Source organism: Monopterus albus, unplaced genomic scaffold (assembly GCF_001952655.1).
Source record: "Monopterus albus unplaced genomic scaffold, M_albus_1.0 scaffold49.1, whole genome shotgun sequence".
In the NCBI taxonomy this organism is placed as follows: Eukaryota; Metazoa; Chordata; class Actinopteri; order Synbranchiformes; family Synbranchidae; genus Monopterus; species Monopterus albus.
This window is the reverse complement of record NW_018127929.1, coordinates 180,585-194,202: the sequence shown is the minus strand read 5'-3', so window position 1 is coordinate 194,202 and position 13,618 is coordinate 180,585. Positions and strand designations below refer to the sequence as shown.

The window sequence follows — 13,618 nt, the reverse complement described above, 5'->3', positions numbered from 1 at the left end:
GCAGCACTGTATACTCCTCACAGTCGAACTGCAGGTAAATTCTCTGTACATCCGTCAGAAGACTAAACTAGACAAGAACAGTTTTATAATGAGTAATTTATGGTTGTTTTGTTGCCTGGATGACAGGTGAAGGGAGTGCACACTATTAGTGCTTTAAAATCAACATATTGTAAACAACAAAAACCCTCTAGAATAAAACAGTGTTGCCCCAATGTTTAAATTTTTTTTTTTAAGTTTTAATTCATTTAAAAAATTGACTTTGTATGACTGCGACTATTTTTAGCTACTGCATCTCTGAGAACACTGATACCCCTACAACTACTTTGGCAAATCAGTGTGTGAGGTCACAATTGTTTCTCTCTGTGTGTGTATTAGAAGTTAGTAATGTGTTTTATGAATGAAACCCCCACGTGCACACGCTCAACTAAGAGCTTCATTTGTCGTTACACGTTTAATAAACAGAAGAAGATGAGGACATAAACCATTAAAGTTATGTCATGTCCTTTTAGTCTTCATGCCATTATGTTAACGCTTGTGTCTGCACACTCGTTCTTGTGGTGCCTTGTAAGCCTACTATGCACCAGAGGAAATAATACTGGATTGTTGGTGCCTTTAACAAACCTGGGATGAAGTTCTGTGGCTTCACACTTAAGGTCTCTGGAAGTAACAACCGATGGTGAGTGAACTGCTGGGCAGCAAATCATGTGTACAGAGATTCACTGCGTAACATTCATTCATTGCCATTCTTCAGCAGGGGTTAAACAGTGCATGTTACATCTTTTAAATGCAGGTAAATAACACAGAATTATACAGTAGAAAGTGTATCTGGCAGCAACACTAATGACAGTAACTCAGACAGATTCAATATTTACTGTAGTTAAATGTAAGCGTGCTAATTTTATCTTTAATAACTGGAGCTTCCGTTATGCTCTGACTTGCATCTATATACTGCTCTATTTTAGAAGAAGGTAGGGCTTCTCGACCAGCACAGTCAACACGTAGCTTACTATCAGTGTCAGAACCAGGTGACCAAGGAACAGATACATCTAAAGTAGAGAGGAGACATACAGTAGATTAAATTAAAGGGTGTAGAGTTACACAGGCAAATCCTGGTAAAATCTAAAAAGACTCAGCAGTAGGATTGATGAAACTGAATGAAATGGGCTGTTTGAAGCACTTACAAAGTTGATGTCTGTGTAATGGATCGGGGTCTCTTGTAAACCAATATAGAGAACAATGAAGATAGGGTGCGTCAGATAGCAAGCGAAACTAATGTTGGAGAGTGGAACCCAGAATCCCAGTGATAAGAAGCTCTTGATAAAACCTGGAGAATAAGAAGAGAAAGAAGCACAGAAAAAGCATGGCACAGATTTACTTTACTGTAAATATATATTATTTCTTTCTTGCATAAACTAACTCACATATCACTGAAGAAATATTCATACATGCTGCTACGTGTATTTGTACCCAATTTACTTTTAGTATATTATGAGGCTTAAACAATAAATGCATAGTTTAAAAGTAAAAACAAAATCCAGTACAGTATGTTTTCTTCATTTACCATTGCTATTACTGAAGCAGAAACCATTAAATGGCAAGTTACTGGTAACTGATATTGCAGTGAAGTCAATAATCAGTCAGCAAAGATAGTGAAGACTTTTGAATGTAGCAGAAACAAATACTTGAACAGTTATTTAAATGTTTTATTTTCATTTTGTTTGTTAAGAATATAGTGTGTGGACTCTGGAATATCTGGCTTTGATTCACCTCCATAACCCTCCTCACAGGCCAGTATGATCCAGGTAATAGCCAGAGCCCACAGCGATCTATGCAATCCCTGATAGAGGGCATGTGGGACAGATGAATAGGCTGGGGTCTCCTTGAGGACATAGGCCAATCCAACCAGCACAGCCATGAGTGAAAGACAGCAGAACCAACCAAGCGCTACCTGCCACTGGACCAAAAGTAAGGCAGTCAGTATGATGGCAGCTACACTAGTTGGCTCAGTCACAAAAGAGCAAATGATATGTCCTAATATCAGCTAAAAGAATAGGCTGTGTGTAGTGATTCTCATAAAGATGTCTGTTACTCTAATCAGATGCTGTTACCTTTTGCTTTAAGAGCTGGCCTTTCTTTGTCATCAAGTACATTCCAGTCAAGATCCCTAATAAAAATGGCCCATATCTTGTGTAGGGTTTCACATAGTAATATGAGGCATAATTCTCAGATGTTCTGCAAAACAAACAAACAAACAAACAAACAAACAAACAAAACAATTGGAATGGCTAGTTATCCTTTACTCCCTTTTTTTACTATGTAAAAACAAAAAGTACAAAGTAAAGAAAATTAATAGACCATCATCGCTGTCTTACAGTGTAGATGGCTGAAAGACTGGCAGATGTAGGAGTGCAGTTGTAACAGCACCAGTAGCAGTGGTCATCAACAGGAGGCCTCCTGCCACAGCCACAAACACACCTTTGTTCCTGGTGAAAAAAAGACAGAATGGATAAGATTGCAGCTGTGTAATGGCCCCAGCAGTGGCTATTATACACAGTTTAGAGATATTTTAGAACAATATGAAAAGACAGTGGACATACAATCTGTAAAAATAGAGCAACAGAGGAGTGGTGGCATAACACTGGAAGTCCAGAGACAAGTACCATGTCCAAGGAATACACTGGAGAGAGATTGGGAAATGAAATATTAAGATCTGCAGTAGGTCAATATACATAAAAAATGTATATGTCAGAGATAGAATCAGAGCTACTATATTAAACGTACTATCTCATGAACTGGAAGGAGATTGCTAATCAATAGCAAGTTAGCCCACCAGTATGTCTTACAGTCCATCAGTGTCTCTAGGAATGGGAACCAGTAGGGTCCCCACTGGACCAGAGAGAGGAGGCTAATGGTTAGACACATAATGAACAGATGCAGCGGCTGAACCCTGCAGTGAAGGATAAATAAACAGGAACACAAAGAGGAACACATTTAGCTTGCCACTGAGATGACATTTATAATGAAGGACTTTGTAATTCTGATTTATTAAGAAGAAAAAAAATAACACAGTGATACAGATTGATTACCATACCTTAATTTGGTAACTTGATCAGTATACAGTACCTTTTAATTCTCTTGAAGAGGTAGCTGGCCACCAGACTGGGGCTCAGTTTGCCTTCAGCCCTGTCAATGGAGCCCAGCAGAGACCTGGCGCTAAGCAGACCTCTGAAACACAGAAGCTGCTATAAAAGTCTAGATAAAATATGTTTTTACACATTATATACACCATTCTTGTTTCAGTCTCACCCAAGCAGTAAGAAGGTGTCTACAGCGAGAAAAGCAGGTCCACTGAAGGTAAACACATACAGAGGGCTGCTTTCTACCGCATTCTTCCAGTCATTGAAGTTATCTAAAATTAAAATAAACCAGTAAAATGATGAGCAAGTAAGTGAGTGACTTGCAGACCGAATGACCAAGTACCGGTGAATCTTGGTAGGCACGTATACAATAATTTTCTCATACCCAAGCTATTCATTACAGAGAACTGTGCAGAGTGACCACATATGATCCATAAAAGGCTGAGAACACGGATGCCATTGACAGAGGAGAAGCCTCCTCCTGGGTTGGATGAGGAGCTGCTGAAGACACCTTGGCTGGTAGTCTGTAGCGAGAACGCCTGCAGCCACTGGTACATGCAGCTTTGAGGAAAACACAGTGGTGTGTGCCTGTCTATGAAAAAACAAGTAAATCTATTTAAAAAAAAGGTTTGGCTACTGCACCAGTTCAGTGCTAGTGAAATTCTTTGAAAGCTCACATTGTTTTGATATTTATTGAAAATGTAGCAATGCTGTCATATAACCTGCATATTTTAAGTTTATTTATGCAGACTATACTGTCAGTTGTTTCAGTGTTATTATGCATCATCTGGTAAAGTTTCTCTGCAGTTGCACTAAAACACACAATGCGTGTTGTACTTACTGTTGTCCTCCCCAGTGCTATTAGTCATTTCACTGCTAGAGGAGCCATTGTTTTTCAGGGTTCCATAAAGACTGAGGCCAGTATTTAAACAGGACTCTACAGATGGACTGACCTCCCTGTTCCTCTGCCACCTTAATACAGCTGTCAACAAGGTTGCTGCAAGAGGAAGTGCTACCATTACACAACACACAAACCTGCAGGAAAAAAAGGTATTTGTTTTAGAGGTAGAGTGACTGTTGTCAACTTTCTGAAAGAGAAACAGAGTAAGATGTAGATGATGACAGCAAAGAGGGTAGACGTCAAATCATATACTGACAGGCAGGTGACATCTGATGCATTGGGAGCAACAGTGGTGGACATACAGTGGGTCATGATAATCTCCTGAGTGGACTCATTGACCAGGATGGGAGGTAAAGGAGGAATGAGAGGCGTCTGACCAAACCGAAGTCTCCCTGTTAGTAGGTGACAACAGTCACAAGTAAAACAACATCAGTATTGGACTGACTGAGCAGTGTTGCAGAGAATAGAGAATTTAAAATCACTGACCGTACTGCACCAACATTTGCACATCCTCTTCTCCACAGGAGTCAGGAACACAGATACCCACAAAGTACTGGACTGTTCCCTATTGTAATAAAAAACACTTCAAGATCTTCTTTTTGTCACTTAGTAGCCAAATGTGAGGATGACATTTTGTTTTCTGTAATTACAATTTGTGTCTTGTTTTACCTGCCTAATGAACACCTGACAGTACTGTCCGGAGAAGGTGGGACCATGCGCAGAGTGACACTGCTGCAGCAAGCCCGGCTGGTTGGTGTTACCTCCTTCGACATTACTACCCATCTTTCCAAATGCATCATACACTGACAGTAAGCACACACATGCAATTTAGTTAAAAGAACAAAACAGTTTTTGAGTCAAACAAAATTTGGCCAGCAGATGTCACCATGTTTGACTGTGGCATTGATTATTATTTTTCAGTTCCAGAATCTTAGATTTCTAAAATAACAGCTGGTTAATTGGTGTGCCAGTCCATATTTATATTGTTCATAACATAGGCCTAAATACCAGCAATCCTTTTAGAATGATGAAATTATGTAAACTAATTAGTTATTTAACAATAAATTTAATTACTATTTTATTTTAAAAAATCTTTTCTCTAATTAAGACACATCAAACTGACTGATGCTGTTCAATAATCTAATACTCTAATCCACTGTTATAGCGCTAAAAATAATGAAAATAGTTTTCTAGTGCTAAAGAGGCTTCGTCCGGTCACGTGACAAAGCCCTCGCGCGTGGTGGCGGACCCTCGTGCGTTTCCTCATTCTTTGGCTACAAGGTGTCAAACAATCACGTTGTGACGTCATGTAAAACGGTTAATAGTCAAATAGCTGGAGGAGAAACTCTGAAAGATGCCCGCATTTTGGAGCCAGTCATATTCTAAACGCACAACAAGCGACATAGTGTTAATATTTAAATGAAACATAGTCTTGATTTTTTCACTTTTGCTGGGTTAGATGGGGAATTGTCATCAAAAAGACGACACAACAAGTGCAGTGGGACATTAAAGTCACCCACGAACTGCTTCAACTCCATGAATGACAGAAGAAACTTCATGTAATGTGAGTCACCTACACCTTCCTGTGTTTGTCCCGTCACTCGCTGTTTTCCTCTGAGTGGTTAAATGTCTCTTCGTGTTATTTGTTTATTTGCTGTGTTGTTGATGTAATAGGAGTCATATAAACAGTCCTGTACCCTGTTTGCGCCGACTGTGTTTTCTCCTATAGGGTTGTGGCATTAATTTAATTAATTTGCATACAGTTTTCTAATCCATTTGTCTGTTATCAGAAAATGCCACTTAGATATTTTATCTCTTTGTTGGCATAAGACATAATTTAGAAATTCTTCAGCGTCTATTGGTTGTTCATTCACCTTTTGTGTGTAATTTTTGAATAACTTCTTCCTGTATTGTTTTTAACGGTGCTTCACAACAACAACAGCAACAACAACAACAACAACAAATTTCTGAAACATGTATATGCATTGTTTCTTGACATGAGTGTGTTGTCTAAAAGTTTACTCAATGAATATTATGTGGTTTGTTGCGTCACATCAAATATTTTATTTAGTCATTTATTTCTTGATATGGCTTGACTTGGCTTTTTTCTGAATGCCACCACAGCTAAAATGAGAGTTTTAAGTGTCAGTTCCAGAATTAATGGAACTTGCATTTCTAAAATAACTGGTCCCAGTCTCAGCCCTGTTGTCTTAATGGGCCAAAATATATGGAAGTAAATAAGCACAGATTTGAGTGTGTAATCTCGGCCATGTGCGCGTTCATTTCTGAAACTGTGCTCTCAGATTTCTGCTCTGAGTTTTGAGTGAAAGTCTGTCAACACCAAAATGTTTTGAAAGCACACACAACAAGTTTCAAGCCCTTTTAAGTTTACAAGTCAGATTTGGAAAGTGTGTAGGCACAGATTTGTAAGAGCAGAAGCAAATCTGAGAGTGAGGGAGGACAGAATCGTGAATTGAACAGGCAGTAGGGATCCTTCCTTGCTCTCAGACCTGATTCTGCTCTTACAAATATGTACCTGCACTCTCTCAAATGCTGAAGTAAAAATGAAATGTTCAAACTATTTGGCAGGGATGTAGTCCCATAACAATTACCACTCCCCCAGACTGTCTGGACACACAGCAACACTTACTGAAAACAGCATATTCCTTTGGCCTGTCCTGGTTAATCTCCCAGAGGAAAGTGCTCGTATCCTCCATACATTGCTGAGAAACAGTTGAGGCTTGTGTACAACTACACTCTGCAAGCAGAAAGAACACTACACAAGCCAGGGCCATTTCAGGACTGACTGCATCTTTTAATGGACCAGGTGTTTAAATAACATGGGAAGGCACAGATCATCATCAAGAAGGTAGCGTGAAATTAATCTCCAATGGGCTGGATTAAAAATTTGCTTTGGCAACTGTTGACCGTCCACACTGGGTTTTCTGTATCAGGTGTGAACAGGGTTTGGTTACACGAGGAAGCTAAGAAAAAATTCCAGGCTTTGTGATTATGTCACCGCATAAAATCATCTTAATTAAAGTGCAAGCAATAGTCTTAAATAACTTCTGCCCTTGTCTGCTCTGATCACTCTGAGAAATGCTGATGATTTGTTTAGGATAGGAGTAAATTTCTTAGCCGGGCTGTACGTTTCTCATTTACAACCATTACATTACTCTGCTGACTTTGTTTTTAATAGAACCACTCATTTCAAGCTAAAATCAGCTCTGGCCACTAGAGGGCGAGCTTAACCTAAACATTGATACAATGAGTAGTTTGATACAGTTGTGGCCTTTTCAGTTTTTGAGGTCATGTTTGAAGAACCACCTGCTTCATTAACATTCTTGGGAAGGCTCCAGTTACAAATCATTAGATCGACATGAGTCATTTTGAACATCTGTAAACTTTGCCTTATACAGAGCATCATATTTGAAAGGAAGGAAAGAAAGGTAGAAATTTTATAATATCTGAAACATTATTTTTTGCCTGTTGCTGGACTTTTTTTTTCCAAGCACAGGAAGTATTACACACCAAATTTTCAAGCATGGATATGGGCATCCGGCATAAAAACACGTGTCAAATGTCACAGCGAATCATCACACTGATTATTCACTGTGGCGACCCCTAATGGGGAAAAAGGCGAAAGTGACATTCATTTATGTGTATCATGTGTTCAGAACTGCCTGCTGTTTGGTCCTGGGAAAGGAGCGTACAGTGGATTGATCAGAGCTTTTCTGGGTTAATGAGAGTGACCAACATTAAAGTCACAGAAACCAATGTGCTAAAAGATGCTAAAAACACTCCATAGTGCTGAGAAAACCATCGTGGTGGGATGGTCATTTTCTGTGGGTCCATTACTGTTAGTGACCCCATTCACATGACACATAATGTAGTCATTTGATCCGATGTTGATATAAAATTATCATTAGTCTTCTTTAGGGTGAGGAAAAGACTGTGGTTTTAATAAAGTATCTATAAAGCAAACAGTGTTTGATTGTTTGTTGCATCTTGTTGCTTTTCTTCTTTTGTCTCTCCTCTATCCACTCACCCCAACCGGTCGAGGCAGAAGGCCGCCCACCAAGAGCCGGGGTCTGTCAGAGGTTTCTTCCGTTAAAGGGAGTTTTTCCTCTCCACTGTCACCAAGTGCTTGCTCAAGGGGGATTTGTTGGGTTTTCCCTATGTAATAATATTGATAACAGTAAGGTCTAGACCTTACTTTGTAAAGTGTCCTGAGATTACTTTTGTTGTGATTTTGGCGCTATACAAATAAAATTTGATTTGATTTGATTGTCGGGCAAACAAATAAATTGTCTTTTTCACCATTTATTTCCAGTTCTGATAAGAAATTTAATTTGGAAGACATTGCATTTCCTTTTTAAATTAATGAATGAATGATGAATGAATGAATATTCAGTTTTCAGTACATTGCAGGACAATTAGATTTCAGAACACCTTTGATCAAACTCTTGCATTTCAGCTTTCATAGTAATAATGCTCCATCACACAAATGCAGCATGTGAGTATGAATGACCACAAGAGGATTTCTGATATATTTCCATAGAGAAGAGCTGATGTCTCATGTGCAGTTGACATCAGATCTTGCTCCTGGCAGGTTTCATCATTTATTGACAAGAACAGCTTTGTACAGAACACAAGCTTCAGAAATATCTAAAAACAGCAGCAGCGAGACACATTCTAATTCACAAATAGTTCACAGACTGAATCTCACATGCGGGTTTATAGAGCGAGACAATTAAAGTCATACTGTTAGAGTAGAAAAGCTACTGTCCAAAACTGAATAATGATGATTTTTAGAAATGCTTGGAATAAAGAAAGCAATGGAAAACAATCTGGAGATAATATTCTCACCACTTTCAATGCTCATTTGACTGAACTGATAGGAATAATTTAGTTTCACAGCAAAGTGATGCACGTAGATGTTCTTTTTTCAGGTTAGCTGATTTTATCAGTGTAATTCCCGTTGATTATCACTTCTTATGATTTTTCATTAAGAAGAAGGGATAATAAACTGAAAAAAGTATGAGAAAGTTAAAGACAGAAGTGATAGTGTTATTAGTTGTGAAATACACAGCCATTACAGTTTTATTTGCATAAACTACTGTATGCTGTAGACTGCTATTAAAAGAGTGACAAGTGCTTTGTGTTGTATATTTTAAAGGTAAATAAACATTTTTATGTGAGTTGTAATCTCAACAAGCTGCCGCTTACAGTATAATTATATTAAGACAGGAATTAAACATCAAGATTACAAATTTTCACAATCTTTTACAAAGTACTTCTTAAAGCAAATTCAAATTTGGCCCATATGTTTGTCTTTAAAATACATTTGTTTCTGGTGTCATTGTTTGGTGTATTCACAAAAGTGGAAGCTTTACACTCATTTAAAATTAATCAAATTTCAAAATTCCTGTTGTAATGTGTGTATTTTAGTAATTGATAATAACCCGACAACATGGTACGGTGATGCACCTGGTATTAGGTTTCACTTTTTACCGATTGTCCTGAAATTTTCAGATATTTCATGTAATATTGGCTTAAAATTAAAGCAGATTTTTGGTTTTAGGATCAACTGTTTCAGCTTGTATTGAAAGAAGACAGGAACCAATGTTTTTTTGTAGCTCTCAACGAGCATTCAGGGAGAAATGGTAGTTTGCCATCAAGTGAAACAATAAAACATTAAGAATGATTGATTCCACTTAACTTGATAGGTGTGACGTGTACTGGGGAAACCTGAGGTTCCCAAAGATTGATATATTTTTCTACCAGACATTCACAGGACATTAGCAGCATTGAAAAATTCTGAACACTGCTGACTGTATGAGGATTAATCCCATTACAACAATATATCCATACATTATTTTGTCCTAGTGAGAGACAACAGTGGAAACGGTGTAAAAAACAAACTTTTCAATAAAAAAAAAAAAACTCAAGGCCTATAGAAACATCTGGGTTCAAAAAACTGTCTTGTTCCATTTACTTAAAGACACATAAAGTGCAGTTGACACATATTACGTAGTGTGTGTATATTGTATACATGTTGTAGTACCCTACTTATACATGTATATACAGCATAACTACAGTCAGGGGAGAGGCTGTGTGTTGTTTGCAACAATTTTAGAAACTGTATAAGTTTAAAACTGTGTTGTTTTAGATGGAATGGTTAGAAAGTGTTTATGTTTATCACTTCTCGGCTGCGCTCAGTCTCTTTGACTTTATGAATGCCATCCCATGTGTCCTCATGTGCGTGTTCAGGTTTCCCTCTGTTTCAAACATCTTCCCACACACTTTGCATTTAGTATTTGGTGTCCCATCATTGTTCTCATCTGTGACATTTAGCTGGTTCTCTCTTTGACTCTCGTCATCATCCTTGCCCCGTCCGTTGTAGCGGGCGAGACCCTGCGGCTCCTTTAGCCGATGAACGATAAAGAGGTGTCGGGCCAGCGAACGGTGGGAGGTGTAGCAGAGACCACACTCCTGACACTGGTAGGACGAGCCGTCTGACTTGTGCTGGGGAATGTGTTTGTGGAAAGCAGTGATGTCCTCTGTGGTGAAGCTGCAGACGGCACACTTGTGAACTTTGAGGATGTTCACCTTGAGCCTCTTCAGAGGCTTTGAGTCTGAGCACCTGAAGTTCAAACCTGGAGACCCCTCATCCTCTTCTGGCTTCCGTTTGGGGCTTGAGATCTGTAGAGATAGGTTAGGGATGACAGGCGAATTAAGATGACATTCACTTGAAAAGTAAAATAGTTGAAAAGGTGGATTTCCTTTTGTTAAATGTGTGTCTGCAGATAAATGCCACAGTACCGTTTCCTTGTCAGGTAAAGCCTCCATATTATCAGAGTTGACAGTCTTCTCTTCTAGCTCTTTGACTCGGTGCATCAGCCGAATGTGCTGATCCAGCAGCACTCTTTTAGTGAATGGCTGACTGAGAGCTGGACAGTGCCTAGCAAAGTACAACAAAAATAACAATTCTAACAGATTTGATCTAATATTATTTGCATATATTGTTATGAACAGTGAATGCATTTGGCCCACAGCTGGGCATGGTGACAAAGCTAGGCCTTCAGTGACGGTGTGTGTACTCACGGGCAGGTGTAGACCTTGCGTAGCCCTTTGTGTTTGAGACGGTTGTGTCGACAAAGACTGTGTGAAGAACTGAAGGACTTTTCGCATTGTCGACACGGGTGCTTCTTTAGTATCTGCAATATGAGAAATAGAATGTGCAAGATGCCTAAAAATGCTTCACCAGCATCAGCTCAAGTGCTCTGTGTGTGTGTGCCCCTGGAAGATTTAAGCTGAATTTTAAAAAGAGCACATGACAAGCTGAAAACCTCCTTATGAGAATGATTTCAAACATTTACCTTTCCATGGTCACGCCTCATGTGAGCCACAAAGGCCTCCCTGGAACTGAAGAGGGCTTTACAGTCTCCGCATGTGTATCCTGAGCGGGGAGGGTTCTTGAGGTCTGCAGAGCAGTTACTGTTGGATTTCTTTAGTGGTGAAGGTGGAGGCTTCTTTTCTCCTTTATCTTGACTATTGATGTTTCCTCCATCTTTGATGCTGTTATTTGTGGGGCTGTTGTTGTTGGTACTGTTAGAATTAGTGGGCTTGGTACTGAGAGGAAGGTTGATGCCCAAGTTTGGTGGACCCACGATGGTCTTCAGGTTTCCATGGATGGCCTAACATGATCCACACATACACATTGAAATAAAAAAAAAACACTGGTATGTTAAATATCTTTAGGCTAAAGGTATTAGTATTAGTCATATGAAATATAAAAATAGCGATGCAGTGTCAAACATACTTAGCATGCCTACAATAACCACTTTTTATTCCTACCTTGATATGGTCCAACATGAGCTGTTTCTGTGCGTAGTGCAGGGAGCAGTCGGGGCATTTGAAAACTGAAACTTTATGATTGACAACGTGTTGGTCGAAGTGTGTGTAGAGCAGGGACTGCAGAGTGAATACAGTATCACACATGGAACATTTATAGATCACCCTGAAAGACAGAAAAAAAAGTCTTTAAAATGCATTGTGAGTTTACTGCATGATGAAATAGAAATTGTTTATAGAAAAGATGTGAAAACTGAAGCAAGTGTTTTTTCTGTCCCAGCTGTTTCTGTACAAGAACAGTGGTGCAAGAGCACCTGCTATTAGACACCTGGTTTATCAGTAGTGCTGATCATGGACAGTATGTAAGTTCTCAGTGTGGAGAAAACAAACCCTGGTTAAGCCACCGTGTCTAACACAGTCCTGCTAATGATGAAGCAGTGAGGGAAATGAATTGGACACACATATTGGATTTCAGTGGTGTGTGCCTGTGTGGAAGTAAAAACGTGTGTTGTGTGTGCTGTCGGCAGTTCTTGTAGGATAAGCTCATCCATTATGTGTGTACTGCATATTATTTTTATTAAAATTTTATATATTGGATTTAATACACATGTGGATTTAACATGATGAAGTTGGTATATAATATTACATACTGTAAACCTTAAACAGATTGGGTTTAGATAAACATTTTATATAAGTTGTGTGTCCACAGTGTTGCTGATAGTTTGTACAGCATGTAAAGACCTACTTGGCTTCTCCTGCCTTCACTCCTGGGTGCTGTGTGTAAGCATGAGAGTGCGTTCCAGGTGCAGACTTGAAGGCCATGGGGCAGAGAGGACATTTATAGAAGATCTCACAGTGAGTACTCTGGATGTGGGATTTTAGAGTTGCAATATCAGCGAAGATCACACTGCAGTGGATGCAGCTGGGGGGAGAAGGCATGTAGAAAACTGAAATTCAAAAGTCAGACTTAAATAAAATATTACCTGACGGAAAATCAGTTTGGCTCATTCCTCTGAGAAGCACTTTGGTGTTTCTAATGTAAGACTTTCATTTGATTGGTGGTGTTACACGGTGCTGCTGCTGCTCACACACTGTCTCTGTGCATGCAATGTTAGTCTTTTCTTAAAGTAGGTATGTTTAGGGAAATGTTGAAATATTCATAGGTTTATATATATATGGACATTCATGATGAATTTCTCATTGTTAATATTGTTTTGGGGAGGAAAAACAATTTCTTAATTTTGTGAAGGTATAGATGTTTTTAGATGTAATGGTTTGTATCTTTGGTAACTGCTCATAAAATTGTGACTTGCTAATTTTCATCATGTAAAGTTTCATCATGAACAATATCACTTTCAATGCACTTGTCAAGCTGAGGCAAACACAATATAAGTGTAATTAGAAATGATATAAGGCATTTAAAAAAAATTAAGTCAGAGTATCACCCTCCATCCATCCATTTTCCTCCGCTTATCCAGGACCGGGTCACAGGGGCAGCAGTCTAAGCAAAGATGCCCAGACTTCCCTCTCTTCAGACACTTCCTCCAGCTCCTCTGGGGGAATGCCAAGGCATTCCCAGGCCAGCCGAGAGACATTGTCCCTCCAGCGTGACCTAGGTCTTCCCCGGGGCCTCCTCCCGGTGGGACATGCCCGGAACATCTCCCTAGGAAGGTGCCCAGGAGGCATCCAATACAGATGCCCGAGCCACCTTAGCTGGCTCCTC

General features: G+C 39.3%; 2 protein-coding genes across 2 annotated transcripts in view; both read right to left on the bottom strand.

Moving 5' to 3' along the window:
• Nucleotides 1-405: 405 nt before the first annotated feature.
• On the bottom strand, nt 406-6,824 carry oacyl (O-acyltransferase like). The gene is made up of 15 exons (XM_020600875.1): nt 6,689-6,824; nt 4,708-4,841; nt 4,525-4,603; nt 4,295-4,430; nt 3,979-4,172; nt 3,523-3,729; nt 3,307-3,409; nt 3,124-3,225; nt 2,782-2,947; nt 2,598-2,677; nt 2,373-2,483; nt 2,109-2,232; nt 1,768-1,954; nt 1,182-1,324; nt 406-1,046 (listed from the first exon to the last, which is right to left on the bottom strand). Exons 1-15 carry the CDS (start codon nt 6,753-6,755, stop codon nt 954-956), a joined length of 1,926 nt encoding a protein of 641 aa, XP_020456531.1. The 5' UTR covers nt 6,756-6,824; the 3' UTR covers nt 406-953.
• A 1,623-nt stretch (nt 6,825-8,447) lies between these two features.
• The window catches only part of znf532 (zinc finger protein 532), a 13,595-nt gene continuing 8,424 nt past the window's right edge, over nt 8,448-13,618 (bottom strand). Inside the window, 6 exon segments of the mRNA XM_020600874.1 lie at nt 8,448-10,743; nt 10,864-11,002; nt 11,146-11,258; nt 11,421-11,738; nt 11,899-12,061; nt 12,641-12,817. Coding sequence (XP_020456530.1) covers nt 10,240-10,743; nt 10,864-11,002; nt 11,146-11,258; nt 11,421-11,738; nt 11,899-12,061; nt 12,641-12,817 — 1,414 coding nt within the window. The 3' untranslated portion in view covers nt 8,448-10,239.

Bases quoted from the DNA above. Each gene is read 5' to 3' on its own strand.
- oacyl (XM_020600875.1), bottom strand. From the start codon at position 6,755: ATGGAGGATACGAGCACTTTCCTCTGGGAGATTAACCAGGACAGGCCA. The intron at 2,484-2,597 runs GTATGTCCACTG...TTTTTTCACCAG, and splicing joins TTGCTCTATTTTTACAGATT to GAACAAAGGTGTGTTTGTGG. The intron at 1,047-1,181 runs GTAAGTGCTTCA...TCTCTACTTTAG, and splicing joins ATTACACAGACATCAACTTT to ATGTATCTGTTCCTTGGTCA.